The sequence below is a fragment of the Anopheles marshallii genome, chromosome 3 (genome assembly GCF_943734725.1).
Source record: "Anopheles marshallii chromosome 3, idAnoMarsDA_429_01, whole genome shotgun sequence".
NCBI lineage: Eukaryota > Metazoa > Arthropoda > Insecta > Diptera > Culicidae > Anopheles > Anopheles marshallii.
The window spans coordinates 21,111,123-21,138,486 of record NC_071327.1 but is presented as its reverse complement, the minus strand read 5'-3'; the positions used below and the strand labels follow the sequence as shown (position 1 = coordinate 21,138,486).

General features: G+C 46.4%; 5 protein-coding genes across 5 annotated transcripts; 3 read left to right on the top strand and 2 right to left on the bottom strand.

Annotated features, from left to right (window-relative positions):
• Window positions 1–943: 943 nt before the first annotated feature.
• Window positions 944–2,165, top strand: LOC128714806 (uncharacterized). The gene is made up of 2 exons (XM_053809686.1): window positions 944–1,796; window positions 1,879–2,165. Exons 1-2 carry the CDS (start codon window positions 944–946, stop codon window positions 2,163–2,165), a joined length of 1,140 nt encoding a protein of 379 aa, XP_053665661.1.
• A 518-nt stretch (window positions 2,166–2,683) lies between these two features.
• On the bottom strand, window positions 2,684–4,459 carry LOC128714464 (bifunctional peptidase and (3S)-lysyl hydroxylase Jmjd7). The gene is made up of 6 exons (XM_053809338.1): window positions 4,405–4,459; window positions 4,189–4,342; window positions 3,475–3,627; window positions 3,239–3,408; window positions 3,011–3,175; window positions 2,684–2,946 (listed from the first exon to the last, which is right to left on the bottom strand). Exons 1-6 carry the CDS (start codon window positions 4,457–4,459, stop codon window positions 2,684–2,686), a joined length of 960 nt encoding a protein of 319 aa, XP_053665313.1.
• Window positions 4,460–6,770: 2,311 nt separating this feature from the next.
• On the top strand, window positions 6,771–9,278 carry LOC128714203 (MTOR-associated protein MEAK7). Its single transcript, XM_053809079.1, has 7 exons — window positions 6,771–6,899; window positions 7,057–7,284; window positions 7,415–7,602; window positions 8,103–8,407; window positions 8,486–8,712; window positions 8,794–8,976; window positions 9,058–9,278. Exons 1-7 carry the CDS (start codon window positions 6,771–6,773, stop codon window positions 9,175–9,177), a joined length of 1,380 nt encoding a protein of 459 aa, XP_053665054.1. The 3' UTR covers window positions 9,178–9,278.
• Window positions 9,279–10,738: 1,460 nt separating this feature from the next.
• On the bottom strand, window positions 10,739–11,416 carry LOC128715366 (zinc finger protein 611-like). The gene is made up of 3 exons (XM_053810249.1): window positions 11,350–11,416; window positions 10,860–11,283; window positions 10,739–10,763 (listed from the first exon to the last, which is right to left on the bottom strand). The coding sequence occupies exons 1-3, from the start codon at window positions 11,414–11,416 to the stop codon at window positions 10,739–10,741; spliced, it is 516 nt and encodes a 171-aa protein (XP_053666224.1).
• An 8,034-nt stretch (window positions 11,417–19,450) lies between these two features.
• Window positions 19,451–26,650, top strand: LOC128711809 (uncharacterized). Its single transcript, XM_053806696.1, has 15 exons — window positions 19,451–19,518; window positions 20,809–21,041; window positions 21,380–21,544; window positions 22,363–22,784; window positions 22,860–22,970; window positions 23,035–23,184; window positions 23,263–23,654; window positions 23,730–23,835; window positions 23,897–24,286; window positions 24,363–24,567; window positions 24,627–24,834; window positions 24,890–25,435; window positions 25,501–25,821; window positions 25,895–26,232; window positions 26,304–26,650. Exons 1-15 carry the CDS (start codon window positions 19,451–19,453, stop codon window positions 26,648–26,650), a joined length of 4,002 nt encoding a protein of 1,333 aa, XP_053662671.1.
• Window positions 26,651–27,364: the final 714 nt, after the last annotated feature.

The window sequence follows — 27,364 nt, the reverse complement described above, 5'->3', positions numbered from 1 at the left end:
CTCTTTTTGCAACGTGTGTTAGTTTGCATGGTGGAACGGAATTTTTACGATACGACACGACCACGGGTACACTTGTGATGCCATTTGCCTTTGAGCGCGCGCATGTTCTCCGTAGTACCTGAGTGCTGCGTGTGCGCCTATTCGTGTGTGTTGGGTAAAAATCCTGGTAAGTTGAGATTAGTATATAAATCATGGACAGATCCTTCCATTGCGTTAATTACCGTTCGTCGTTCTTTCCGTGAAGTCCAGATTGTGCGAGTTGCGGAACGTGTCCGATTGTAAAAAAAATCTGGTACTCTGTCCTGTGCTGTGGAAAAGCTGTGCTCTCAAAATTGTTGCGTATATTACTTTTAGTTTCTGGACATAAACCAAGGAAAAGGTAAGATCCTCATCATACGATCATTGCGATCGTTTAGGCTAGAATCAAAAGTGATCGTTCCTTGTGTTTCGTGTTGGCTGGATGTCTCTTGAGCGTATTTGGCACTGCTATGATGTTTGTATGAAGTAGTACGAATACGTACGGGAGACATCTGCAAAACTAAGTTCTGGATGAACGATCGCGTGACCAAAGTGAATAATGCAAACGCCGCCGCAGCGAAGGATGGAAAATAGTTTCGGATCATGCTACTTTTCTGTACCATAAAGCCACATTCTGGTCCGATCCATTTGTATAGTACGGATAAGTAACACACTTCGAGGCCATTAACACAAATTTCAATGGCGAATATCTTCCCTACACACAACCGCCAACAAGAGCGTGTTGTGAAGCGTTCATCCTACATCCGCATTCTCAGACTGCGCGTTTCCGCCGTTGCAAAATGATCTGCTGATGTCGCGCAAAAACCGTTTTGCTTTGTGAAATCGGTGGTTAAAGTCTGTAGCGAATTGTCTTTGTCCCTGCTATAACATTTGGTTTTTTTTATCTCGCTCTCCATTTCCAGTCATGACGGACTTTGACGCTGCATCCGCGCTCCTAATGCTGAGCTCAGGATATCAACAGTACAAGAACGAGAATAACAACATCCACACGGTGAAGAAAACGAATAACTCATCCACACCCAGCTCCGAATGTTCCTCTCCACCGAAGAAACGGGAACGGAAGAACGGATCACCTAAACAACGGAAGCTACAGCCAGCACTCCGCATAGCTTCCATCAATGGCAACTACAAACAGAAGGAATTGCTCGATCGGCTTTCGGAACCACTTAGACTGTCCGTTTCGCCACCGTCCGCATTGGAACCGTTGCAGTTGAAGAAAAACAACCGAAAGGAGCAGATGCGAATGGAGGCATCTTCACCGGAAATGGAAAATTGGGATAGCAGAAGTAATCTGTCTCCGACGCTGGAACTCCATCAGGAATCGACCGGTAAAGTAAACGGCTCAATGCTGTACACCAGCCCCGGCATGAATGGGTTTGCCATGCTGTTGAAATCGCAAAACAACCAATACACCAGTTCACCGAAACCTCCCACCGTGGTGACTACGTTCTTGGATGATAACCGTAAGAAACGGTTTCTTGACCACCCGGTAACAGAGGATGGTGCTAGTGCGATCGTTGTAGCAGCAGCAGACAAACCCGCTCGCTCACCATCCGATTCGGGTGTATCATCCATCCACGACGAACTGCATCAACCGATGGTGGTACTGCAGCGTTGGATCAAGGAACCGGATGTGTTGGATAGCAGTAATATACCCGACAGTGTGCAGGAGCAGTTGGACAACATCAACGAAATATCAGCCTTCAACAAGGAAATCTTCACCAAGGCCAAGATGGCTAACTTCCCACTGGAAATGAGTAAGAAGACCATTGCAGTGTACCGAAAGTTCCACCATTTTTAACACATGATTCTTGCCAATTATTTCTCCTCCCGTTGCAGCGTTCAATCCCGCAAAATCCCGAATGCGCAAGGAGTGCTCGAACGAGATCGACAACCAAGATCGCATCAGAAACAATGAAGCGTCGCGTCGATCGCGCCACAAGAAGAAGCTGATCACGCATCTGATGAACATCAGTCTGGAGTTTGATCGGGTGGAAAATCGGCACCTGTACATGGAGGAACGCAGGTTGCGCGATTTGATTCTGGAGCTAGAGGCGAAAGCACTGAGCAACGGAATCAATCCCAAGGTCGTGCAAAGTTTGCGATCGTCGTGCGGATTTCAATGAGGGGCACGGTCGGCGGACCTGAATCACCGTCCGGGATGATGGTCGGTGCGCAAACGAAGGGTTCAGAATCCTGATATGCATGTATCACTTTGGCGAAAAAAAAAAGGAAAACCAGGACGAAACACAACGGCCCACCCCCTGTTTCGAGTTTTGCATGTTTCCAGTGTGGGGGTTGTATTTATTTTTTTATAGATGTATTTGTCGTGCTTTTAGCGTATCGTTCATATCTTTTTATGACTATATAAACGTGAATAAATATACCAACGATGTGTGTAATTAGCCAGTTCAGTTATATATTGTATTAATAAACGTAAACATTTTTGACCTTTACTTTGATTGAAGTCTTGTCTAATTCTCTAAACCGCATGCCGGCAATTACTACTTCTCAATTTGGGTTTACCATTCCTCTGTCCGAAGGTCCATATGAATGGTAAATATGATTTGGAAAAATGTAATTCTTTCCTTAATTATAAAGACTGATAATCAATAAATTTAACAGCAAAACAAACGCTCACACTTTATTGACCATAATTGCAAAGCTTTTCCATCATTTTGTAAAAACAGTAGCGTGCGTCGTAATCCATATCGTACCAAAAGTTGACAGCAATGCATTTGTGACTTTGTCGGACATGATGATACCACAGGCTCGGTAGGTACAGCATATCACCGGCGTTCAATCGAATTTCGTAGGTCGTTGCATCGGCATAATTTGGAAATCGTTCCAGATCCGGTTCAAGCGGATTAACGCTAACCCATTCGATAAGCCGTGGTTTACCTATTTCTGCACATCAAAACACGTTATTATAGTTCGTATTCTAACGATGCTGCTGGTTCTTGTTTCTCACCATCAAGAATAGGTTCAATCACTATTTTGTCATCGTTTTCCTGCATGAAAATGCCCATCGGATAATGGCGCCGGGGCACATTGTGAAGATCGATCGGTGGTATCAGAATGAAGTCTTTGTATCCCGAAATCACGCAATAGATATTTTCGTACGGATCTTTGTGCACTGTGGACAATGGGCATAAGGATTAGCATCGGATCGGGCTGTGATTAATACGGTAGTACTCACTGGATGTGATAGCCCTATCGTCACCCATCCAAAAGTTGATGGCATCCGGCTTCTTATTGAATGCTTCGGATGCAAAATCAAGGCTACCTTCATTAACGTCCATCCATAGCTCTTCGAAATCTTCGGTAAGATTTGAATTTTGGCGTTGTATGTAAGGAACAGCATCGGGGCTAAGCATGGAACGAATGTACGGTAAGAATTTTTATGCATACATATCGATAAACCATCTTACTTACTTCTTATGATCCAGTGCATCCAAGAATTCTTCCATAGACATGCTCTCCTCAAGTGGAAGGACGAAATATTCTTCCTCCTCGTGAAAGGCCAAACCGTCGGCATAGCCGTTGGGTGTGATAGCTACAGTCACCTCCTTGCCCGGAAGTGTTTCTCTGTGGAACTTACAGAGGGTAAGAGATTGTTCGATCTTGGGTTATTTTAAGCCATTCACGTGGAAAACAATTCACACCAATTGCAGCAAAACTATACTAAACGCTCAATCCCATCCATACTCTACTAAGCAGTGTGTGTCCATTGATGCACTAGCTTAACAAATTACAAAAGGCGGTTGTTTTTACGTGCTCAAACAGGTGCATTGCCATCATAATTTTATCGTTCCTCCAACAGGTAGCAAATGGGTGCGCACAGACGGGCAACGCGTTCCTGGGCAATAATTTCATGTTGCACAGCTGTGAAGGTTTGTACGCGCCCAGTCAATGAAAGGTGAGATGATCGTCCAATTAAACTTTCCTCTCGCGATGACTGTATTTGGCCGTGGTTCAAAAATGCAAACAGCGTCTCAGTTAGGTTGCCAACAGCTAGATATGACATACGGCTTGGTACCACACAAGCAGCGGCAACATTATACATACGCAAAACCAACAAAAAAAAACATGATGTGTACAACAACTTTATCCTGCAGAAGGTCACACACGGCGGTTTATGCTACTAACCGAAAGTACTTGGAGTTCCATTTTTCCACCGCCGGCCAATCGTTTATCGCTTCGCGCATTATCAGAGGAAGATTTTTTGCTACATTATCACGAACAAACTCAAGCGAGCTTGGAATACCGAATGTTTCCGGTATGCTAGCAGGCAGGAACAGGTCTAAAGAAAGCGAAAACTGCACGTTAGTGAGGCCGAGCTAATAGGAATAACGCAAAACGTACCTTTGGCTTCGTTGGTAAGCACTTGGAAAGCATCTCGCAGAAAAGAATTGTTCATGCTTTGAAGGACGAAAGAGTGTTGCACGGTTTCAAAAATACACTATCCCACCAGGCACCGTTCTGCGTTCTGTTTGTAAATGTTTGCTCTGTTTGGTTGGATTGCGCGCGGTTGTGACATTTGTGAGAGCTGTCAAACGCCAGTTTTGTTTATATGAAGCTCTGTACAAAGGGTGCCACACAGCAAATGTTGAACACTTTTGCATTTCATAATTCGTTTTCAAAAGGATTCTCGAAATATATTCAGCATGGAATGTGCATAAAATGCAACTTGAGAAATGCATAGTTTTTCATTGGTCTGGACAAATTAAATAATTATTTCCATTATTTCGGATAACGTCCACATGAAACAGAAACAGAGCTCGGATCCAATCTGTCAAACTGGTTCAATGCAACCAACTGCCATGCTGTTCGAGATGAGCTAGCCTTCCTACCAGTGGGATTTTCGCACTGTTTTCATTCTGCGGACCGCAAAAAGGGGTTGGAAAAATCTTTGCCTCGCGGATGGCACGAATGGCCGTGATACATTTATTCCATCCCGGTACGCGCTAGTGTCCCGTCGGTGTCCATTCGTCCTGAAGGTCTTAGAAAGGAGCACCGTAAAAACTGGAATTCCACTTCCAATCGGTCGTCCTCCACGCAGTGCACGTTTGGTGTTTGGGGCTCAGTTAGCTCTCTTTTCGCAAAAAACGGAACCTTATCTAGTCAGGAGTGAAAATAGTAAATAGTTGTACCAAGTACCAGCAAATGAGATGCACAAGGGAATGTGCGTTTTGTTTACAATAGTTGTGTAAAACGGATGACCGGGGTTCGTACGTGCCACGGTCGACGATACTAATTAATACCCAAGTGGGAAGGTAAATATCGTACGCCTGATAACGAACGTGTGGGATGGGATGCAGTAGCCACGCATGCCAGGATGTTAAGCAAATGCAGTGCGATGGAAGTGATCATAATCTATATCGGGTATTTTAAAGTGTATGTGTGACCGAGTGGAAGCAATAATAAATTTACTTGCACAGTGAATGTGACACCTGATGAAAAAGGGGGTGAGATGCAGGCACTTCTATTTACAGTCACACACCACCCCCTCCACGTGTAAACAAATAGCCCTGCTGCCCTAGCAAAGGAGGGGGTTCGGTACAGAACGTTGCCATTCGTTTAATAATGTTCATGCGGGATATGCTCATGTGATCACATCTTGAAACAAAATAGTGCGACAGCTTCAGACATTCGAGTGCGATTTCTTGGGAGTTAAATCGTCTTATCAGTTGGTTGGTGGTTCATCGTTCGCTGTTTTCATTGCAGTTTAAAAGTGTTCCTAGTTGCTGATTCCGGTGTTAAAATCCTTCTCTCAAAAGTCCTCACGAAAACTCCTTGCGACAGGAAGTTAAACACTTGTGTTATGTGATACATCAAATGTTATTAAGACAAAGCATAATCCAAGAAAAGTACCAATAACATACAGACTACTTTTCCATTGCTCGCCTGGTCCATCAATTTCACCCCTCCGATAATAAAGCTGCTATTTATTGCTGCTAGATTGATTTGATTCGCTCGGTGTAACGTGTATCGATCTCTCGCCTCCTATGATCTGCGACAGATAAGGGATCATGACCGCGTATCATAACAGTTGCGTATGCTGTTCATCATGTGCTCGTGGTTTATTTCTTCCTTCTTTATCTCTCTCCCTTAATATTCGTGCCCAAATAAGTAGATAACGCGAACGAACGCGATTTCCTACCGGTCCGGGGAGGTACTCGATCGTGCAATAAACAATTTATGACACCCCAAACTCCACCCGATAGAGTCCGCAAAAGTGGTTCGAGTGTGACAATGGGTGGAAAAGATAAAGCAAAACCCTCGTACCCTTGTCCGTATTCATCTACTCCCCTCAGGTGTAGAGAGTTTCCCGATGGTGGATGTGATACGTTGGTTGATTCATGGTCTGTGACGCTTTGCGGCCGGTTGATCGATGAATGAAGTCTGACGGTGATGATTTTTGAAGATAACGGACCCGATGATGAAGTCCGCATGGAAGCTATCGAACCTTGAAATATTAGATAGGATATTTTTTGGCCATAGATTTATCCAGTTGCAAATAAAAATAAACACCAAACTGACCGTAAATGGGTTACGGTACCACATTCGTTTGTTAATTATACAGTTTTCTAATATCTTTTCTCGTTTCACGGTTCTCTGCAGCGTGTCTCTATCACGCCTCACACCAACCAACCAACCGCAACACGACATTAATGCGTCCTGGTGACGCTTTTTAATTACACACCGGGCGCAAAAGCGACAACCAAACGATGGGCAACTCTAGTACAAAGCTGGCAGAAAAATGTTCCCTGCTGGCCAAGAGTGAAGTGCCGGTGGTGGCAAGCTCCTTTAAGCTAGTCAGCAAAAACTCGGAACGCATCAAGGAGGATGATCTCATGGTTGGTATTCGGGAGCGCGCACTGCACTTTTATTTATTTTACATCTTCATCCTTCTGTCTCGTAATTCCCGGCCGTTGCCTTACGAAATTAACTGGCTACGTTCCATTTTGTTGACCCTGTGTTTTCTTTTTTTTTTTGCTTTGTCCATTTTGGCAGAAATTCTGGGGCTCACAGATGGATCCCCGGTTGGCACAATATATCACCAACTTCCTGTTCGGACCGCTCGGTGCCCGGTCACCGGTGGTCGAATTTCAACGGTTTGCCGAACTGTACGTCTACTGCGTGCGTGGCACCATCGACGAACGCATCAACGTGCTGCTGTGCAGTCTCGGCCAGCAACCCGAATCGGAATCGACCGAAATTGCTTATCCGCTTATCAAAGAGGTAAGACCGCACGGGGCGTATGGAATCGATTTTATTATCGCAATCGCAGCATGGGTTTGTTGTATATGGAAATGATCCTTTCATGCTTTTGCGGTTTTATGATTCCATGCACGTGTATACCACCCCGCAGTACGTGGAGGCGGTCGTCAGCAGCTACATGAGAGCGATTCGGCTAGAAGGTGGACCACAGTTCAAATCGTGGGAATCGCGTGGTTTCCGCGTCGTTAAGGACTGCATTCAGAAGCTGGCCGAAAGCTTAGCGTACGATGTGGTACAGCAGGGCACACAGAAGGTAACGCGGGCCGATGCGGAACGATGGTAAGTGGAATATAATCAATTGCTAGTGGACGTGTTACGAAGTGGGACATGTTTTTTTTTTCTGTTGAGGGGGAGTACGGAGATGATGCACTTTTAAGTGGATTAAACATTTCTTGTTGGCTTCTCGAAGAAAGGATTCCTTTTTGCCATGAATAAATCATTACTTAGCTATGCGGAAATGAATTTAGATTTGATCGTTGTCTTTGGCCAAAAGTTTCTCGTTTGATTATACTTTGAAGACCAAAATGTGGATGGCAAGATTTATTAAATAAAATTGGTTAGTTGTAGTTGTGATCTTGTAAGAAGATATTTTTGGAAGCGACACATTGGCAAATCAATATGCGCTTCTCTTGTTTGCGTATTCGTACCCGTTCTAGAACCCTTCATAACTCCCAAGAGACTAAGTCATTCTAGGGATATCAAGAAAAAAAAAATCGAACCAACCTTTTGCCGCCGTACGGACACGGTAACCGAAACGAACATGTATTATCAATTGGCAGGTTACATAAAAACCCAACCTTCCTGAAGATGCTGGAACACGTGTTTTCCCACCTGTACCATTACCGCAACGTGAAGAACACATCGGAGGCGGATGGAAATGCGCGCAAAAGTATCATCCCGCAGGAGGCGCTCCAATCGATGTTGCCATACTGCGAGGGCCTCCAGTACGTACCGGACTATCCGGCCTTTACCGATTTGTCGCAGATGCTGTTTATCAACTCGAACCTGCCCGGAACGCAGCAAAACAAATGGCGCTTTCTGTTTTCATCGCAAATACATGGTGAAAGCTTTTCAACCTTGCTAGGTAGATATAATGCTCCCTCCCATGTTTAGGTTAGCCGTTCGGGAAAACTGTATTTAATTGATTTTTTTTTCCACAAAGGTCGCATTATGGATCAAGGATCTACGGTAGTGATTGTGGAGGATGCGAACGGTTACATCTTCGGTGGCTATGCAACGGAATCGTGGGCCCTCAGTCCCAACTATGTCGGCAACGAAAACTCGTTTCTCTTTACGCTTCGGCCAAAGATGCGATGCTTCCCTAGTACCGGCTATAACGATCACTATCAATATCTGAATCTTCACCAACAGACGATGCCAAATGGAATGGTAAGTGGGATGGGGTTTTGGGTGTGACACGGTCAGTGCGATTTTATCGTATTTTTTGTCACCACTATCTCCACTCTCCAGGGTATGGGAGGACAGCACAGCTATTGGGGATTGTGGCTGGACAGCGAGTACGGTGTGGGCGAGTGTTCCGAGTCCTGCACGACGTACAAAGGCTATTTTCAGCTAAGCGCCACCAAGAAGTTTGAAATCAGAAATGTTGAGGTTTGGGGCGTCGGTGATAAACCGGTGAAGGAAGATGAAGCGGTGCGTAATGGTTGAGATGAATGTTGCGGACGTTGTTTGCTAATGATTCGTTTATTGATTAAAATATACCACTCTTCACAGGAGGACGAAAAGTCGGGCGCTCGTTCCGTGCTGGATGGTAATGCGGACAGTAAGGCGATTCTGAAGATGAGCGGACGGGAACAGTACTCGGACGGCTACCGGGAGGAGCCAAAGGATTAAAAATTGCGTAAGCACGCCAGAAAGCAGAAGTGTTTCGTGCTGGGCCGCTCGATGGAGATCAACTTGGTGGATGTAACGGATACATTCAATTTCAACTTTTTGTAAACGTGTGTGTTCGAGCGTGTGTTTGATCAGTCGTTGCGAACGTGGTGCTGGTTTTTGTTTTTGAGGATGCGACCAAACAATCGTACAATCGCAAACGGGCCTGGCCTCAGGCGTGTGTGGTAAAGGAATGTAGCGTTTTGTAAGAATCAAAGTCTGAATAGTTTCCACAAACGGGTTTATCATTGTAATTGTTTTTTAGCCACGATTTTTGAACGAACTTCTTCACTCTTGCAAGAAGCGGTATTTACTATAATTGCATCAGTATAACACAAACGAGATAACACCAACTTGCACCAAGAAACCATCCGTACACCCGCACTACAATCACGAGACTCTTCATCTGGCGTGAAGAAGGTATAAAGTTAATCTATACTAGTTTTCGGTTTCTTTTTTCGATTCGCCGTACCTATGAGGCCATTCCTTGTCGGTAAGCTCATTGGTACAGGAAAAGCGAAACAGAAGAAATGCACAGAAGCGAAGAAACTTTTGCACAGCAAATTTTAGCGCTAATATCATGTAGCAGCAGTATCCAAGATACACGCATAAGCTCTAAAGGTATCGGTCGCTACCGAACCGATACAGGCCGATGTAAATTCACAGATATTTAACACTAGAACTACCAAGCGTTTTGGGTGACCTTTTTTTTATTGGTGGGTACATTTAAAAGAATTTCGAAGAGCAGGATTATGTTTGAATACTTGTTTTGGCGTAGTATAAAAGAGATGCATGCATCAAACACGGTAGGACAGTCAAAATGGTTGGTCTGGTAGTTCTAGTGTTTTGTTTTACTCAAAAAGAACGGCCAGGCCGTATCGCTTAGTAGTTCTAGTGTTAAAATAGTGGAAATAGTTATATGAAAAAAAATCAATAAGCATAAACCGCTTAGTACACATTTTTGCAAAATTTATGTTGTTTTCTCTTTCTACTTAACACAACTCATGCAATATAGAACAGGCGGATTTTTACATTTGTAATCACATCCATAACAGTAACAGTACAGTGAGGTTGTGCAGCGTGTTTATGTAGCTCCGAGGTTTAACAATCTACCGATCCATGCCCCCAAAACCCAGCAAAACAAGGTATTCATAAATAGTGCAAAATGTTTGTATGCGTTGTTGCGAAACCGGTGGCAGCAGATGTACGAGATGTAGCGTGTAGTATCGATGTATTTATTTATGTATTTTTCTTTCTCTCTTGTTAAACAATGTATACATTATGTGAAGAGTTATGTTTTGAACTTGTGCCATATAGGCTGCGGGAATCGTATGATGGTCGCGGAAGAATCTAAATTAACTTCGTTTCCGTTTCCTGTGTGCATACATAAAACAAAAGAAAAGAGAAAAACAAACACAACCAAAATAGCAACCAGTATCCCATAGTGGGAAAAACCGTTTCCTGTATGCTGCGTGCCCCCGCAACCATTATTTGTCAGTCTCTTGGTGTGTCTTTGTGTGTTTTATGTAGCCACATTGTCGTCGTAGCTGGATAGATGATGCACGGATTTGAATGAGTACGGAAATACAAAAGCATGTGGATTAAACTCTACACGGTGTGTGTGTGTTTACTTACTTACCTACTGTTCGTTCGCATTCGCGACTTTCTGCTTGTAGCGATTGCACGATGCAACCGTATGGCGGGCCAAAAACCGAACATGCGCGAACCGTTTGCTGCACTCCTTACAAACTACGGCCCAGTTATGGTGACCGGCAGTACGCTGATGGTTTGCCAGTTGATAGGGGAACTGAAAGTTAACGCCGCACGCAGCTACGGGACACACGTTCAGCTGTTCGCCACGATGTTGGTACGCTTGATGATATTTCAGATCAGCTGGCCATCGGAATGTGGTACTGCATATGGAACACCGATGGCGGTTACGTGTGGCAGTACGGAATCTTTTCCGCGCACGTTTCCGTTTGAACGATGACTTGAAGGGTTGGCCATTCGGCCATTCGAAGGGTTCGGGTTCGGCGAACGGGTTCCAAAATAAACGGCAAAATTCGGCTGTTTGGAGCAATGCGATTAGCATTTATTGTGCAGCTTTTGTTGCTTAAAGCGAATACCACTCACCATCAAAATGTTCATTTTCCTGCAACCATTGAGCGTTGTAACGTTGAGACAGTCGACTTCGAGGCATGATGACATGCGTGCGACTGGTGCCACATTCTCGCACCACGTACCGTGTAGAAATTTGAAACGCAGCAGCCTACTTTGATTGTAGCGAACCAATTCATGGGGGACTGGAACAAAGAATTCTTCTATCTGAAGATCTATTGTGATGTTGCTGAGAATGCACAAACGAGTTGCGGCTCCAGACTGGGGGGTTTGATGGACCCTACCCTCTGTTTGACAAATCCCACTGTTCATTATTTCAGTTTTGGAACGAAGTTTTCTTGTTCGATAAAAACCCCCCGATGTCTTTCAGTACTCTCGCTACACGCCAACAGAGGGCGCCACTCGCGGAAACTAGTGCAACTGATTGTGCCGAAAGTACGGCCCACACTGTTCACACCAAAACTGTAGAGTGTACGGTTTGCGTACTGGGCCCTGGTGCGCATGTCCACCAGCAGTGATAACCTGGAAAATTTCTACTTGCCTTTTGCAAAAGCAACTGTGTGCGTGCATTCTGGTAACCAGTGACAAGGGACAGATGTGCGTCCTCACCGTGGCAAAAGCGCTGGGAAAAACAGAAGTAATATCCGAACCTACCACATCACCGGGGAAGGTCAAGCTGCTTCGCACACGCACGGTAATTTTGTGTGTGGTTTTCGCCTTGTGTGCCAGTGATTGGTAAACCGCCGTTTAGCGGAAGTGCGAAGAAATGCTGCCGCAATAGTTGTGTGTGGTACCGCGGTCGAAGCGATTCAATCTTGGTGGTCCGTGTGCAAATAGAGCCTGCTCATCCAGCTGCGTGTGGAGGGTGTGCGAAAGAAAAAAAAAAGCCCCTTGTGTGATAAGCGAAAAAGGGGACAAAGTAGATTTTCACCCCCCCGGCCCCCTCCCCTCCACTCTCCCCCATTTCGAGAGGGGGCTTGTCAATCTTCATGGGGATGTGGGTTTTCTACCGAGCGAGTAAAGAAAATACTTTCCATCCCTCGTACCATTTGGTGGTTGCTTTTGTGTGCGTATGTGTGTTAATATAAAAAATACAATAAAAAAAAATGTAGGCAGGATCAGTCCGGGAGCATTACAACCAGCTCCTTGTATTGTGGTTTGGGTCTTCTCGACCCCGCGTGAGATGAGCGGTGAGCAGATCGCAAAAAAACTCGCCGAGAATGAGAAGAATTTGAGCGGCTCAGCTCACCCAACGGTTCGCGGTGTTGGTGTGGACAATCACGCACGTTTGACAGTGTATGTGTGCGGTCGGAAAACGTGTGCTCATTTTCTCACATTTTCACACACGCTCGCTCACCGTCCAGCTCTGGTGCTCGCGGCTGGCGAAACCCCCGTTGCGGAATGGTTTTCCGTCGCAGAGAATGCACGGGGCGCTAAGAGCTGAGCAACATTTTCTAGTTATCGCGCGGATCTTCACCGTAGATGTCCCGTCGGGCCCGTAAGTGCGTTAAGTGCGGTACCACCATACTTACTTGTTTTGCGGTGATCTGTTGTTTGTGCAGCTGTAAAATAGCTGGCTCATGTGCTCATATTTCGTGAACGTGCGACAAGAGATTGCTAACTTTCACCTAGGTTAAGTGGCGTATAGAAGGAGGAATTCATTTGGCAATGAAGTGTTTCGCTTTCGATAACTAATGCTGTGGAATTTTCAGACGTATAATAATCAGAATATCTTCAAATATTCAGCTCTGCTCCAAAGACATTGAGATCCCTTTGCTGGGGTTCGGATTTATCCCCCCCGCACAACATGAGCAGACTCCAATCTGTTGTGTCCGAGGTCGCCGTGCGTGATCTTGCTCTGACCTCGACCGCCAACCATGGGGACAGCCCGGGTCCGGGATGGTTTGGCCCAAGGCACGGGAAGAATGTCGAACCGGGCCACCATATTATCACCCAGAATCTCTCAACATTCTTTATCGGGCCACACTCCCGCTCTCGCTGTGTGCTCACCGCATGGTGTTCGAATGCGAGAGTATATTAAAATGCAGTGTTGTGTGCGCGCGGATTCCCAGATGCTCCCCCCCCACCTTCCCCACCGCATGTGTGTGTGTGTGTGTGTTTACACTGTAAAGATCTTTTTGCTACGGTTTCCACCCCCTGCAACACAGCACGATGCTGGTGGCAAGCTGATAAAAATGCATTGCTGGCTGATTAGATCTGATAAAAGAAACTCAAGCGTTGTGCGTGAAAAAAGTTCGCTTAAGGAACCATTAAGCGTTGTGCTAATCAATGTCAAGGCTCTGGTCTTCTGGTAAGGTAAAATGGAAGATAAAGGTTGACCTAGTCGCTTGGTGAAATCTGACGCTTCCTTAAGCATAATCTAATTTTGGGACAAATTGATGGAATGATTTACAGCCAGAGCAAAGGCATGGCTTGGGTGTCAATTGGATGGGATGGTTTTTTCTTTTAATTTCAATCTGAGAAATATTTTTAATAACTGACCTGGCATGGTACCAAACTTAAGGGGCATTAGTATGGGTTGGTTGAATATGTTGCGAACAGAAGTACTCAAGTAGGGAAGCAAATTAATCATGTTCGAGCTGGCAGTGGAATTTAATTGAAAATGATATTAAGCAAACAATTTGTCAAAACACACGAAGGAATGGGAGAATTCTGGAAAGGAATTTGGAAACTCTTCGAAAGACTTTTAAATATTTTAAAATTTTGCATGTAAACTTGACCTTTTTTTGTTGTGTAGATGTTTTACAAATAAGAAATTGAAACTATTAAAACATTCGTAATTGACAGTTTTGGGAGAATTGAGGAGCTCTATTAGGTTTGAGATACTTAGACAATAAGTTTAGACAGATAATTTCCATTTCATCAATAATTTTATGCCACTTATATTCACATCTTTCTAATTTTTTTTGTCGGAATCGTTCTGTTATCCAAAAGGAACTCTAGCTTCTAGCCAAAGCACATGCAAGTCTTCAACTTCTTCTTCTTCTTCTTCTTGGCGTAACGACCTACTAGGTCATGTCTGTCATTTGTGACTTACTAGACTTATTTTTACCATGTAGTCGAATATGGGGAGTCGATGGGATTTTGGACAGGTCCAGTCGTGTGAAGACCGGCACCGCTATCAAATACACCAGAGGACCAACCTACGAAGGGCATGGGAACTATTATAGTACAGATTACGCGTTGGTCTACTTATGCTATAAATTATGTTTCATCTTTAAGCAAAGTGTTTCAATTGCACTTGTCTTAGCCAGTAGGAATTAGATCTTTTAGGAAGTTCCTCAAACGACGTTTTTGATAGATAACGAAAGATAACCATAAAACTATAAAACGTATAAATAAACATAAAAAAACGAACAAAATTCAGCCATTCATTTTAATGTAGGAGTTAAAATTACAGCGAATTCTTGAAGTTCTTAAAGTTGTTTTACTTGTCCTACGCGTTGCGGTTGGTTTGTTCGATAGATGTATAAATATAAAAACTTCAACCGCATGACTTAAGGAGACAGAAATAAGTTAACAACTTACAAGATAACGATTTCGTCCGTCCAACATACAACCCAAAAAGGGAGTGTGGGAAGAGGAGCGAATACGAAGCGAACACAAAAAGTTCAACCGGGGGAGCATCTATCATCAGCCTAACACTGGGCCAAAACAGAGTACGCGAGAACAGCATAAACACATCGAACACCTGCGATAGATAGGGCAGCTTTGGGGGGCATGGGGGTAAACAAAAGGGGAAGTTAGTGGAAACGTTACAAAGCACCGTTCCAGTTTGGGGAAAGAAGCAACAGCACAGAAAAAAAGTCATCCAAAACCAACTATCTTGCGTGCTATTATTAGCCGAGGGAAAAGTGTCGTGCGCGGCATGTGTAAGAATAGGATCCAAGGGGTAGAGAATCCGATTCGGTTTGGAATGGTTTGAGGTGGTAGGGGGTGATGGGACGGAAAGTCTCTGGTGGCCATCCAGTGATTCGATTTTATTTTGGACGTGAAAAGTGACGCCAAGGCAAGAGCTGTGTCGTACAACTTCAGCATCAGCGCACGTCGATCATGGCATTAGAGTGGTCCAATGGAGTGCATAGTATCAAGGAAAGCATAATAAATGTTTTATCCTCTTTGTTCCTTACAGAGATCACCATGTTCATTCATTCATTTATTTAGCATTTATTTAAAAAAATAGTTTCCAATCCTCGTTTATCGCTCGATACACGAAATAAAAAAAAACAGAAGATGATCGTCAGGCACTAAACAATTTATCACATTCAAATCCCATTTCCACACGCTCCCACCAAACCGGGTCCGGACTGTCGTTTAATTGTCTCGTCGGCGTCGTCAGCCAGCGGAGAAGCAACAAGCGCCCAAGGGGCACCGGGACCGATTGCATCGTCCGAAACGGCTGAACGGTTGGACAGGTTGTGACGTTGCAGCATTAGCGTCATTGGCGTCGATTGGGATCAATTGTAATTTTATCGTTTGTTGGTTGTGTGCACAAACCGTACGGTATTTATCCGCCACATCACCGGCACAATGTGCAACGGGGGGTTTGGCAATGGACCAGCAACCTAGCCGCTGTCAACAGCCAACTCATCGGCTGATCGGGCGGTGATAATTATCGTCAACCATATTCTTATGCCGTCATCGATGTCGTGTAGCGCATTTGCTGTACACGGTGACGCACGGCGCTCTCCGTTTTATGGTATTATTTTTTTTGACCGCTTGGACGATTGTTTTGCACCGCACAAGTGCTCTCATAATTGCGGGACCGATTGCTGCATCCAAACCACTCCGTTGGTGTGTCCGTGTGTGGGTGCGGGAGTTAGAAGACGCGAGATGTCGTCAAATGGTAAATTGGTTTCGATAGATGACCGCGCACACACGGGTAAGCACACACTCTGCACCACAACCACAGCACACTACGATGTCCAACGCGAAGATGAATCGCGTCCGTTTAGCGCGAACACGGAACGTTATATTTTTGGACACTGTGTGTGTTTGTGTACCGCTCTCTCTCTCGCTCTCACCGTTTCGCTCTCCCGTTACGAACACATTAACAGCAGGGCAGAAGCAATAAGATGGTTCTGTTCGCGTGCGTCGTTGGTGATGGAGGCGCGACAACACGACCAGACGGGGGAACGGGATATCGGTAGGTCAGTGTTTTAGTTGACCTGATAGTGGTCGCAACGGTGTCGGTGGGACTCTCTTTCGCTTGTTCGCACAGTTGTCCGCGGTGCACTGATGTACGGTTGCACACGTATCTTCGGGTTGCCGCACTGTCGACGTGTTGCACGCGCTACGCTACGCGGTTCTGTTCTTGTTGCGTGTGCTGTGGTGGGTGTTTCGGGGTTCCAGTTTCATGCAGTTGGTGCTTAACGGACCCCTCTTTTCAATTACCTGTACTGTTTTGCTATAAAGTGAGCTGTGAACTGTGTGTCTGATGTGGTTCGATTGCTTTACACCCTCCAGCAGCGCACGGGCGACCTGAATGGCAGAGTGATGCACTTTGGCGACGGATAGTAATTATTTAGTATTCACCGCACGAAACGCTTCGTTTCGAGCGCGCTCGCCACCGTAATTCGTTTGCTGTGATCTCACCACACTGGAACACCGTACCGTCGTCCACGGCCTGCTGCAGTCAATCTATTTCAAACACTTCTCCACAGCGGGACGCGGAGGTTTGCGCACCGGGTTTAGCACCCCGTTTTCGCTGCGTGCGACACAGGCGTGCAACAGCTGTGTTGGCTCATTGCCGCCCGAACACGCTGTGTTTGTTTGCGTGTGTAGTGGCTTTCGAAAAGTAAACAGTTGCTTATCCATTCCTCACATTCACATCCTTATCGCCGACGGTAATGTGTAAGCCCACCGCGAGTGCGGCACATTGGCAAGTGTCGGTTTTGCTATAATTGAATCCGGCGATGCTGCTGGCCAGAACCAAAAACTCACTCACCAGCCTCGGCTGTATTAGATTAGTTAGGTGGCGTTACGGAAGTTGTGTGTATGGGGTTGGGCGTGTGTGTAGCGCGCTGGGGACTAGGTTTATCTACCGAACGGTTATCGGTGCTGCCCATATGCTGTGACTGCTGTTGACGCGACCACAGCCAGATATCAACCTAAAGCCACCTTCCCCGCTTGCCACCCCTCCAAATGGATGTGTTGGTCTTTCATTCGCAGTCCGCGATGCAACCATAACCCCGCGCTAGTTTGTATCGAGTGCATTGTTAGAAATTGGTACTTTGTTGCATAGTTGCTTGGTGTGCAAACAGTTAAGCCTTCCATTTCCACGACGAGCGTGATTATATGTGCGAGTTCACGAGCGTGTAAAACCGACCACCCCCGCTCCCGGCAGCTCCACTGTCGGTGATAATCACATGAGCTTGAGGTTTTAAAGTTGTAAGCAAACTTAATGCATACGCATCGATAAGGCTGCCTGGATTGTGTTTGATTAGTGACAGTAGGTGGAGTGTGATATACGTGAAAGTCCATCTGATAAGCTTCGGAGTTCTTGATGATCTTCGTATGGTCTGGAACCCTCTGAATATTCTTAGCTACTTGGATGGAGCTTATTCGTGTATTTCTATTGTTTACGGCTAGCTATTCTATTCAAACCTTTCAATAATTAGTATTCATTAATAATAACGTCCTTAGGACCTTTGTACGAATTAATATCTATGCCACAGATTCATGAATCCTGTAAAATTCATGATCTCAATGGAATTTTTCTACAATGCTCCTCTCCCCTTCCTCCTTCCGTCTTCAGTTGCTAAGGGGCCTCCAAAGGACTTGATCCGCCATTGCTCTTAGAATTCATGAATCTTTCCAAAGTCGATTCTTGACTCCTCATATGATTCATTCATATGATTCATATGATTCATTAAGCACAACACTAGTTCCAACGCTAATCATATCTATTACTTGCTATCAAAATACACATAAACTTAAAATATAATAAGTATTTATTATAAATTTTTACATAATGTTCTAAAATTTTATAAAAAATGTGTTTATTACATCTAAATACAATACATCTAAATTACGTCTACGCATAATTGTTTCCTACAAGAAGAGTTAATATAAATTCAATGAAACCATCCATAATTTTATTGTACGGCCTGTGAGCACATGCATTATGAAGTTAATTAAATCAATAAGAGCAATTAGTGTAAGCGTAACCATCCTTCAAAGGTGTACCATGTACTGAGCTCGTTCAACCTTTATTCCACAGCCCTTCGCAGACCTAATGTGTGCCTCTGTTGGGGAGGGGTAACAAAAAAACATCGCAACATAAATAGATTAAACGACAGACAAATTGGAACGCGTTTGATCGTCCTGGCCAACGAGTGATAATTAAAGAAGTGAAAAATGACGTTAAAGTGTTGAACGCATTTAGCTCGGAATGCTTCGAATCTCGTCCATCTGGGTGGGCGTCTCGTGAGTGGCAGTGGCAGCGCGCGGGAAACGGTGCTTCGTCCAATCGATCGCTTCTGATGACGGAGAGTCCTGTTCAAAGTGTGTGTGTGTATGTGTGTTTGTGTGGAAAATCACAACGTCCAAGTGTTTGAACCCATCGTCGTAGAACACTAAACCATACCGGAAGCTAACGACGGAACGCCAACGTGTACCGTGATGGTTTTTCGGTTTCGATGTATCCGTAGTCGGGTAGTGATTAAATAAAAATAAAAGTTTAAAGTGAACATCCTGTGGCTGTGTGTGTATGTGTGGGTTTGGTGTGTACATAATGCATCCGGTGTGGAGCAACGGTGCAGATAAGGGCTCGTCTACCGAGGCAACGGCACGGAAGGATTCGATGCAGGCGGCCAAATCATTGCTAACGGGGCAATGGTACCGATGAAGACTCCCAGCACAGTAGAGCGAAAGGAACACTGGCTCCGAGTTCGGTTGATCTGACAAACACACCTTGCGTCACAATAGTAGCGAATGGAAGCGAAGAAATAATTGCACAAAAAGTGATAAGTGTTCGGCAATAGAGACGCTAGCGTCTTTCTGCAAGTCTTTCTGGGTGTGTGTGTGATTGTGCGCGTGTGTATGTAGAACGAGAGAGAGAGAGAGAGAGAAAGAGAGAGGTTCATAGTGTAAAATGGGCAACTATTGTAGTTCCGGACAGACGAAAAAGGATAAGGATAATGTGTCGGAAAAATCCGAAGAGTAAGTATCGGGAAAAAATAGGTGAACAAATTATCAGTTAACCTTAAATGTTACATGTTTATTTAAATTATGTAAAACAAAAACAACAACAGCAAACAGAGCACACAGAAACTATCAAACGTAATTGCTTTAGCAAAGGAAAGCGCTGTGTAAAGCGGTACGTCGATCATTAATGTTGTAGCGCTACCGTGTGCCTTGTGTCACAGAATGCAACCAGACAGCCTTTGTTGGCAAACATTATTCACACATCGGTGGAACATCGGTGCATATGGGCCTGGTCGACCCCGAGGGGGGGGGCCCTGCCTGGTATCGATCCGTTCTCTTTTTCTAGACCCGTGCGCGCTGATGAGGCGAGACACATACTATCGGAAAATTAAATTTTATGCCACCATAATAACCATATTTACCCGGTGCTGGGGTGATGATTTACGTGACGATACGGAAGGTGGGCATGGATATTGCTGTTGGCGATAAGCGACCCCGTAGCAACATGTGGTTGTGTGTCTGCGATGCGGTAAACCTTCAAGCTTCCCCTTACAATGTGCTTGCTGTGCAGGAGTGAGTGTTGGATAAATTTAAACAAAAGGAGAATAGTGGTTCGATGAAGGATTTAATAAACAAAGCTTCATTCTGATACCGTTTCAAATGATGCTGAATATAAGCGCACGTGTCTTTGCTAATGGAGACGCATGGTGTTTTATGATGATTTTTTAATAATAATTATGAAACTTGTAGAAATAGTAAAATGAATAGTTTATTATGACCAGAAATATCTTATATAAACATTGAGTAATACGTAAATCCAATATCCCATATCGATTCATTTGAATCTGTTCAAAAAATCGGCTCATTTACCGTTCCGTCCCATAATGGAGACGCATGGTGTTGAGTGACGGTTGAGTGCGCCGTAGATTTATTATTGATGCAGAAGCACGTTGGCACTAGCATCGACTGCCCGCTGTTGATCTTGGCGAAAGGTGACGTCGAGTGTACTGCTGAATTTTGACGTCAACCGTCACTAGTCACATAATATTTAATTTCCGTGGCCACTGTATCCGGATCGTTGGTATTCGCCGTAACCATAGGGCCGTAAGCAGATAGATAGCTCTTTTTGCACCACGCATCAATCACGCGCCGATGTTTATTTGCCAGTTGAAGTGTATTTAAAACAGAGGCCAACTTTCAGGCAATGAGAATAGAGCTGAGCTTGTATAACGCTACGAAGTTATAAACAGTCGCCGTGCTAATTAGTTTGTAATGCCTTTCTTGTTGGGTTCACCATACTTTCAGATCGCCCTCTTATCAGCTGGCGGATAAGGGAAAGGGCAAGGTGAACGATGTGAAGGAGGCACCCTTGGCGGCGCCGGAAGTCACATCGGACGCATCCGGCACGGGCCAAATCTCCAACAGCTCCAACGCGACCAACGGGTGCAACTCGTCCAATGTGGCTGGCGCGGGCGGTGCTGATGGGGCGAGAGCACAGCCGAAAGCACTCCAGAACGTGCAATCGATGACGCTGTCGGGTAAGATGAATAATTAATGCTAGCTGGTGCACGGTGGGGAGATTTCATAGCAATGGTTTTGAGTTATGGTGGTGTGTAATGATTAATAAATGGAGCATAATTCATAAAGGATTACAAAATATATTTGAATGCAAAAATTAAATTCAAGAATTTATTTAGATTGTAACATTTTCCACGCCGTATTAAACCCTTAACCGTTTAAAAAATGCACCCCAACATGTGCCACGTGCAATAACAAAAAAAAAAAAACCACCACCTAGTGTCGAAGATAGTAATTTTTCAATCGCCAATCAACCAACCTATCAATCACAATTTGTTGTCCCCCCGCATTCCAACAGATTCCACCACGAACAGCCCGATGACCGTGTCGCCACCATGTGATATACCGCTAGTGCATCAGAACTTACCGCAAAACCTAACACCACTGTACGGCAAACCGACAACCAATCGGCGGACGGATAAGTACAAAAAGATCGTCCTTTACATACTGGCCGCGGACGATGGTAAGTCTACTGCACGCTACAGTGCGGTGCATATGTTTATGGGCTAACGAGTTGTTCGGAATGTCTGATAATGTTAGGTTATCTTTCCTACAGTTATGATTAGCTTTATTGAAGTTCTTAATAGTTTAAAAAACATTTTACATTTTAAACATTTTAAAAATTTCCGTGGAGTTTTTTTTTCTTTCGCGTCATTATAAACCTTCCACTGTGCGTTGGGAAACAGCAACAGCTTGGCTAAGAAGCGGACGCGAAAACTAAATCCAATATTGAATATGTGCTCGATGTGGCTTGCAGCACCATGTCCTGACCTGACCTATTTTCGTCTCCATTTGGCACAACGTTTAGCCACCAACCAACAACAACCCTTTTCATCGCTTTCCGGGATCGGAACGTTAGCGGGTTTCGGGGGGATGTCGATACGTTCACCTACTGGATTTGATTCCCTTATGTCAATTACGGTCCGGATTTGCACTGGTTAGTTTATTTTTGCTTTTTATAGAGCCGGCAGCATCGCTCTAGTTTCCGCTAGTGTACCCCCCTCTTATGTCACGGTTCAGTGAGCTTCGGTGACCCGACCGGTCGTTGAAACCGACGTAATATCCTCCGGTGATCGAATTGACCCTTTCCGGGTTCGGTTGAGCGTACGCTGCGAGGGATGCGAGATGACGAGGCTGTAGATTACAAAAGAGTAAACAGGAAAGAGTTGGGAAAAAAGCGGTTGTAAGGTTGGGATTACGGCTTGCTAGCCGATTGATTCGTGAAACCGTAACCTATTACAACCGATTGATTTGTGGTCAATGCTGTCCACTTTCGCACAGGCTTCCAGGCGGAGAAGGCAATGCTGCGGGAGGTGTTTAAGACGCTGAACCAGAAATGTCAAAGCCGTGGGTTCGAGCTGCACGTGGCCGATCTGCATGTCCACCAGCCGAAAGGGAACAGCTTCGATGTGAACAAATGGTTCAGTGGGCCGCTCGAGGCACAGGGTGGCCACGAGCTGGCCGCTAACTGTTTGGCGGAGATTGCACGCCAGTCCTGTGACTCGTACCTTATACCGGTGCTGTTCCTTGGCGGTACGCTGGGCGATCCGCTGCTACCGCTGACGATCGAAAGCCAAGACTTTGTGGCGGCACTGCAGATGGCCGAGCGGAATCCGGCGGAACGTGCGTTACTGGAGAAGTGGTACGTGCTGGATGACAAGTCGCAACCGGCGTGCTATCGGTTGAATGCTACCGCCACACCGGTATGTATGGGGCACCTAGTGGAGGACCGGTACCGTCCCGTAACAGATTGTAGTGAACATTTGCTTTGTTTGTAGGCACTGTCGACGGAAGAATCGCAGAAGGAGCTCGCGTCGCTGCTGCAGACGTTGATTGACATATTCTCGAAAGAGCTGCGTGACTCTTACCTAACCACCGTCGTTGAACAGGTGTGTAGATTTACCGTCTTTGTCGAACATCTCCATTAAATAGCTAATGTTCTTATTCCCGCAGGAAATCAACAACACCGTGCTGATCAGCCAAGAGCTATCCAAGCGTTGCATCTGGATCCAGAGTGCTGTAGCGGCACCAAAATCGGAAGGATTATCCTCTGTCGAGGCGGAAATGGTGCGAAGGTTGACCAACATACAGAACGATCTTAAGGTAAAAGCCTTTGTAACGTCCAGAAGATGTCCACACATTACTCTATTGGATTCCCTCTTTATGCTCCCCCAAATGTAGAATCAACTGTCCGAGAAGCACATCATTCGCATCCCGGCCAACATTGCCCAACAGCAGCAGGAACAGTTCGGTACGCTGCTGGACACCTGTCTGGCGCATGAAATAGATGCGATCGTCGACGAACACGTGAGCAAGTACGCGATACCGCACTGCACGTACGGCGTCGACCGGCGGCTGCTCAGCGAGCTGGAGGAGGTGAACCGCCATTCGCGCGTGCTGAATGAAAACTGCGCCAACTTCAGCACGACCGAGCGTGTCCGCGACTACCTAACGTCGGCCCGGGGCAAACCGCTGGTGGTGTACGGCTCGATGGGTGCGGGCAAGAGCGTCTTCATGGCGAAGCTGTCCCAAAATCTGCACACCTGGCTGCCGGAGTCCCATCTCGTGATGAGGTAATGCGCGGTCGGAACAGCCGAAACGATGGAACCCCTAACCTCGGTGCCCTTTTTTACGGTTGATGCTTACAGATATGCGAACCTTACCATGCAAAGTTCGGACGTAACTGGGCTGCTGGGATCGATAACGGAGCAGATATCAGTATTAATTAAGGGAGTGCCGACACGCTGCCAGCATGTGAGTGATGGAAGGAGTTCGACGCCGTGGAGTCGTTTGTTGAAACTTGTTTCTTTCCCAGACCATTCCGTCATACGCCGGTGTGCTGAAGTCATTGCTGGAGAGCTCGAAGCAGCAGATCACCATCCTGATCGATTCGATCGATGCGTTGCGTGATGTGGAGGAGCTCGATTGGCTGCCGGTGACGCTGCTGGACAACGTGAAGCTCGTGCTGACGGTCAGCACCGCCGGCACCGGTCAGGAACTGGCGAATGCCGACAGTGGTGTGCTGCGGCGTCTACGGGAACGGATCGGTGACGATAGCTGCTTCCTGTGTCTCACCCCATTCACCCAGGAACAGTGGGAAGATGTGCTGTGCTTCGGGGGTGGCGACATTTACGCCGCCAACGGTGCATTGCAGCTGCCGGAGTGTTGGAAAAAGTCGGGCGAGAAAATTTCCATCCAAGCGAAGGTGTGTTCCTGTGGTCGCCAGTCGTCCGGTCGTCAACATGTACTGAGCATTCGCAAATGGTCTTTCGTTTCTTTAGATTCTCTGGTGGCTCGGATGGCTTGGCATCACCAACCTTTCGGACACGTCCGTATCGCACATCAGCGAGCGCGTGTTCGAGATACTGGAGGAGAAGTTTACTGCCGCCATCGTTAGGCTGATCGTGTCACTGCTGCTAGCCTCCCGGGAAGGTTTGCTCGAGACGGAAATCATTACACTTATAAGAAACTCTAATTTAGTTACCGGTAAGTGGCATGCTTACTGCCCCAGGCGCACGATTGACCTACAGCACACTGTTCCCCAGGATCAACAACAAAACTGTGGACGCACTTTTGCTGGAAGATGGGACCACTTTTTCTGCACAATAAGAACATTATCGTCGTCGATAGGACGCTGCGCCAGGTGGCGGAACAGCGGTACGAGGCGGACATTAGGCAGGCGCACCGCATCCTGTACGATTACTACGAGCCGCAACCGAACGCGTTTCTCGACCAGAAGGGCAAAGAGCGATGGTGAGTTGGCCGCACCACGGACAAAAGCTGTCTTGCTAATCGGGCGAAATTTCAGTTTTAACTACAGGAAGATTGTCGAATTACCCTACCACAAGTACAAGCTCGATGCGGTAGCGACCGAGAGCACCTTTACCAACTCTCCGTACCTGACCGATCTCGCCTGGCTGCAGGACAAACTGATCGCTACCGGATGTGTTCATATTTTAAACGATATTTGTCTGGTGGAGGGGGCCGCCAGTGCCGGTACGCATGTCGCGCTGCTAAAGTCCTTCCTCGAGGCGCACTTTAAGGCGCTCAACTATGACGGCCATCAGCTGTACTCGTTGCTGCGTCCGGTTCTGGTGGCGGAGCGGCAACGTGCCGGTTCACCGTACGCGAACAGTGCGACCGTGCAGCAGTGGCTTGAGACGATCGACAACAGTGCTGTGCCGTTTCTGGAGCGGTTAACGCCGGCTGAGGGTAAGGATGACGGGGGGAAGCAAACAGGCGACAAGCCCGGGAATGCTGGGTTCGATCTGATGATGAACCTGAGCATCGAGGGATACTTCGTGATATCGCTCAGCACAGAGCGGGAAGAAATCTGTGTGTGGGATGTGGCAAAGTAAGTCAAGTAAGCTGGCCGGCGTTAAGACTTTTCCTAATAATGGCCCTTTTTTATCAAACCAGATGTCGAAAGGTACGGACCCTGACGGGAGTTCCGCAACCGTCCGCAATTTGTCCGGTGGGTGATTACGGTGTGGCGGTACTGTGCCGCCGAGAGATTCGCATCATCGACCTGAACGAGGGCATGTTCAGGGTGACGCTAAAGGGCGTCATGAATCAGAAGATGCCATACTTCGGGCTGCACGATCCGTCGCACCTGGTGTGCCTGTCCCGCAACCGCATGTACGTGAACCTGATGAACATCGAGTCGGGTGACTGTGTGACCACGTTCAAGGCGGGTGAAGACCGGTTCCTGAACTCACTCCTTGTGTCGGGCGATGGAAGGTACGGGTTTTTTTCCGATGTTGCTACTCACCTCCAGAGATGCGTGACATATATGCTATCCTGTTTCCTCCAGAATACTCGTGTGCGGTGACGAAACGCAGAAACCGTTCCCGCTGCTGGTGTGGCACCTGTCGCAGAAGAAGCTGCTGTACGATCTGCGCATACCGCACCATGATTTCATCACCTCGCTGTCCGCCATCACGCACGAAGGTTCGTACGTGTGCGTGGTGGCGAAGGAGCTGGCGGAACCGAGCCCCAACTTCATCGTGGTGTACGATCTGCAGAGCGGCACACTGTTCAAGAAGTGGAAACCGTCCTGCAACACGGTATCGCTGGCCATCTCGCAGACCAACACCTGCGTCATTGCGGGGCTGGAGGATGCGAGAATTTTAATCTGGGACTTGGTGACCGGTAGGTGGACAGCGTTCCCCACGCTCGTGGGTGGGTTTTATTCATTGCTTTGGTTGGGGTTTTTTTTTTAGGTAACTGCCGAAGTACGCTGGTGGGCCACAGTGCACCGGTGACCCTGCTGAAGATAGATCCAACTGGCAAAATTTTACTCTCCAGCGACAAGGAAGGGCGCGACATGTCCATACGGCTCTGGCAGCTCGATAGTGGCCACCTGCTGGCCGTGTACACACCGGAGGAGCGTATTACGACGTGCGAAATTCTCAGCGGTGGCTCGTACCTCGCACTGGCGCTGGAGAACCGCCACAATCTGATCACGCTGAAGCTGCGGTCGGGCAGCGATCGATCCGGGGATGAACGTTCGTCGGTAGCGTACGGTAACGCGGAACACGATGGTAAGCAATTCGATTTGAAGCAGTAAAACGCACAAGGATGTAAGACAGGTCGCTTCCTGCTTAGATGAATGAATCTCCCAACACAAGCGAACGTTAGATAACGAGTTGTGTTCATATGATAGCGTACGAATGGCACCGCTATTCGCGTGCATATTCTCACCACTGCACCACTGAAGTCACGCGTATAACCACTCGGTAGCGCACAGCTAAATGATAAAGAATCCGCTCGCGAGCGGTGAATTGAATCCACACCCGTCGCACATCTTCTAAGGTTAACAGAGCCATTGTAGCATGGGGGCGGGAGATTCCTATCCCCGTTGAATTGAATCAATAGCTGTAAGAGTTCGCACACCACAGAAGGCGTGCTGCATGTAAAATAGCTTCGGAAAGCAAAGCAAGCAGGCACAATATGAGAAAAAAAAACCGCACTTTAGCAATCAATCTTTCGGGCGCAGTAATACAACACGGAGCAATGACACGGTCCTAACCTTCGTTCTGTTGCGGTAGTTGCATGTACGATACGATTATCTTCCTTCATAGGGTAAATGTGAACACTGGGGATGAACCGCGGCGCTGTCGGTTGGACTGTGCAGCGCTTAGCAGATAGTGTTAGGCTCACTGGTACTGCTCATAATACTACTTAAATTGATATATTTTCATCGGTTAGCTAGCTTTGTTTTCGGTACAAACTATCTATAACCGCTTGGGGGGTTACCCGGGTTGGACTCGATCGCGAATGC

Excerpts from the sequence above, each read along its gene's own strand:
- LOC128714806 (XM_053809686.1), top strand. The coding sequence starts at position 944 with ATGACGGACTTTGACGCTGCATCCGCGCTCCTAATGCTGAGCTCAGGA. Across the intron at positions 1,797-1,878 it reads TAACTTCCCACTGGAAATGA|CGTTCAATCCCGCAAAATCC; the intron begins GTAAGAAGACCA and ends CTCCCGTTGCAG.
- LOC128714464 (XM_053809338.1), bottom strand. The coding sequence starts at position 4,459 with ATGAACAATTCTTTTCTGCGAGATGCTTTCCAAGTGCTTACCAACGAA. Across the intron at positions 3,409-3,474 it reads GATGCACTGGATCATAAGAA|CCCCGATGCTGTTCCTTACA; the intron begins GTAAGTAAGATG and ends TTCCATGCTTAG. Across the intron at positions 2,947-3,010 it reads GATTGAACCTATTCTTGATG|AAATAGGTAAACCACGGCTT; the intron begins GTGAGAAACAAG and ends TTTGATGTGCAG.
- LOC128714203 (XM_053809079.1), top strand. The coding sequence starts at position 6,771 with ATGGGCAACTCTAGTACAAAGCTGGCAGAAAAATGTTCCCTGCTGGCC. Across the intron at positions 7,285-7,414 it reads CTTATCCGCTTATCAAAGAG|TACGTGGAGGCGGTCGTCAG; the intron begins GTAAGACCGCAC and ends ACCACCCCGCAG. Across the intron at positions 8,977-9,057 it reads CGGTGAAGGAAGATGAAGCG|GAGGACGAAAAGTCGGGCGC; the intron begins GTGCGTAATGGT and ends CACTCTTCACAG.
- LOC128715366 (XM_053810249.1), bottom strand. The coding sequence starts at position 11,416 with ATGCCTCGAAGTCGACTGTCTCAACGTTACAACGCTCAATGGTTGCAG. Across the intron at positions 11,284-11,349 it reads GGAAAATGAACATTTTGATG|CCGAATTTTGCCGTTTATTT; the intron begins GTGAGTGGTATT and ends TGCTCCAAACAG. Across the intron at positions 10,764-10,859 it reads GTCGCGAATGCGAACGAACA|CTACGACGACAATGTGGCTA; the intron begins GTAGGTAAGTAA and ends TCATCTATCCAG.
- LOC128711809 (XM_053806696.1), top strand. The coding sequence starts at position 19,451 with ATGGGCAACTATTGTAGTTCCGGACAGACGAAAAAGGATAAGGATAAT. Across the intron at positions 23,185-23,262 it reads ACATACAGAACGATCTTAAG|AATCAACTGTCCGAGAAGCA; the intron begins GTAAAAGCCTTT and ends CCCCAAATGTAG. Across the intron at positions 24,568-24,626 it reads AAACTCTAATTTAGTTACCG|GATCAACAACAAAACTGTGG; the intron begins GTAAGTGGCATG and ends ACTGTTCCCCAG.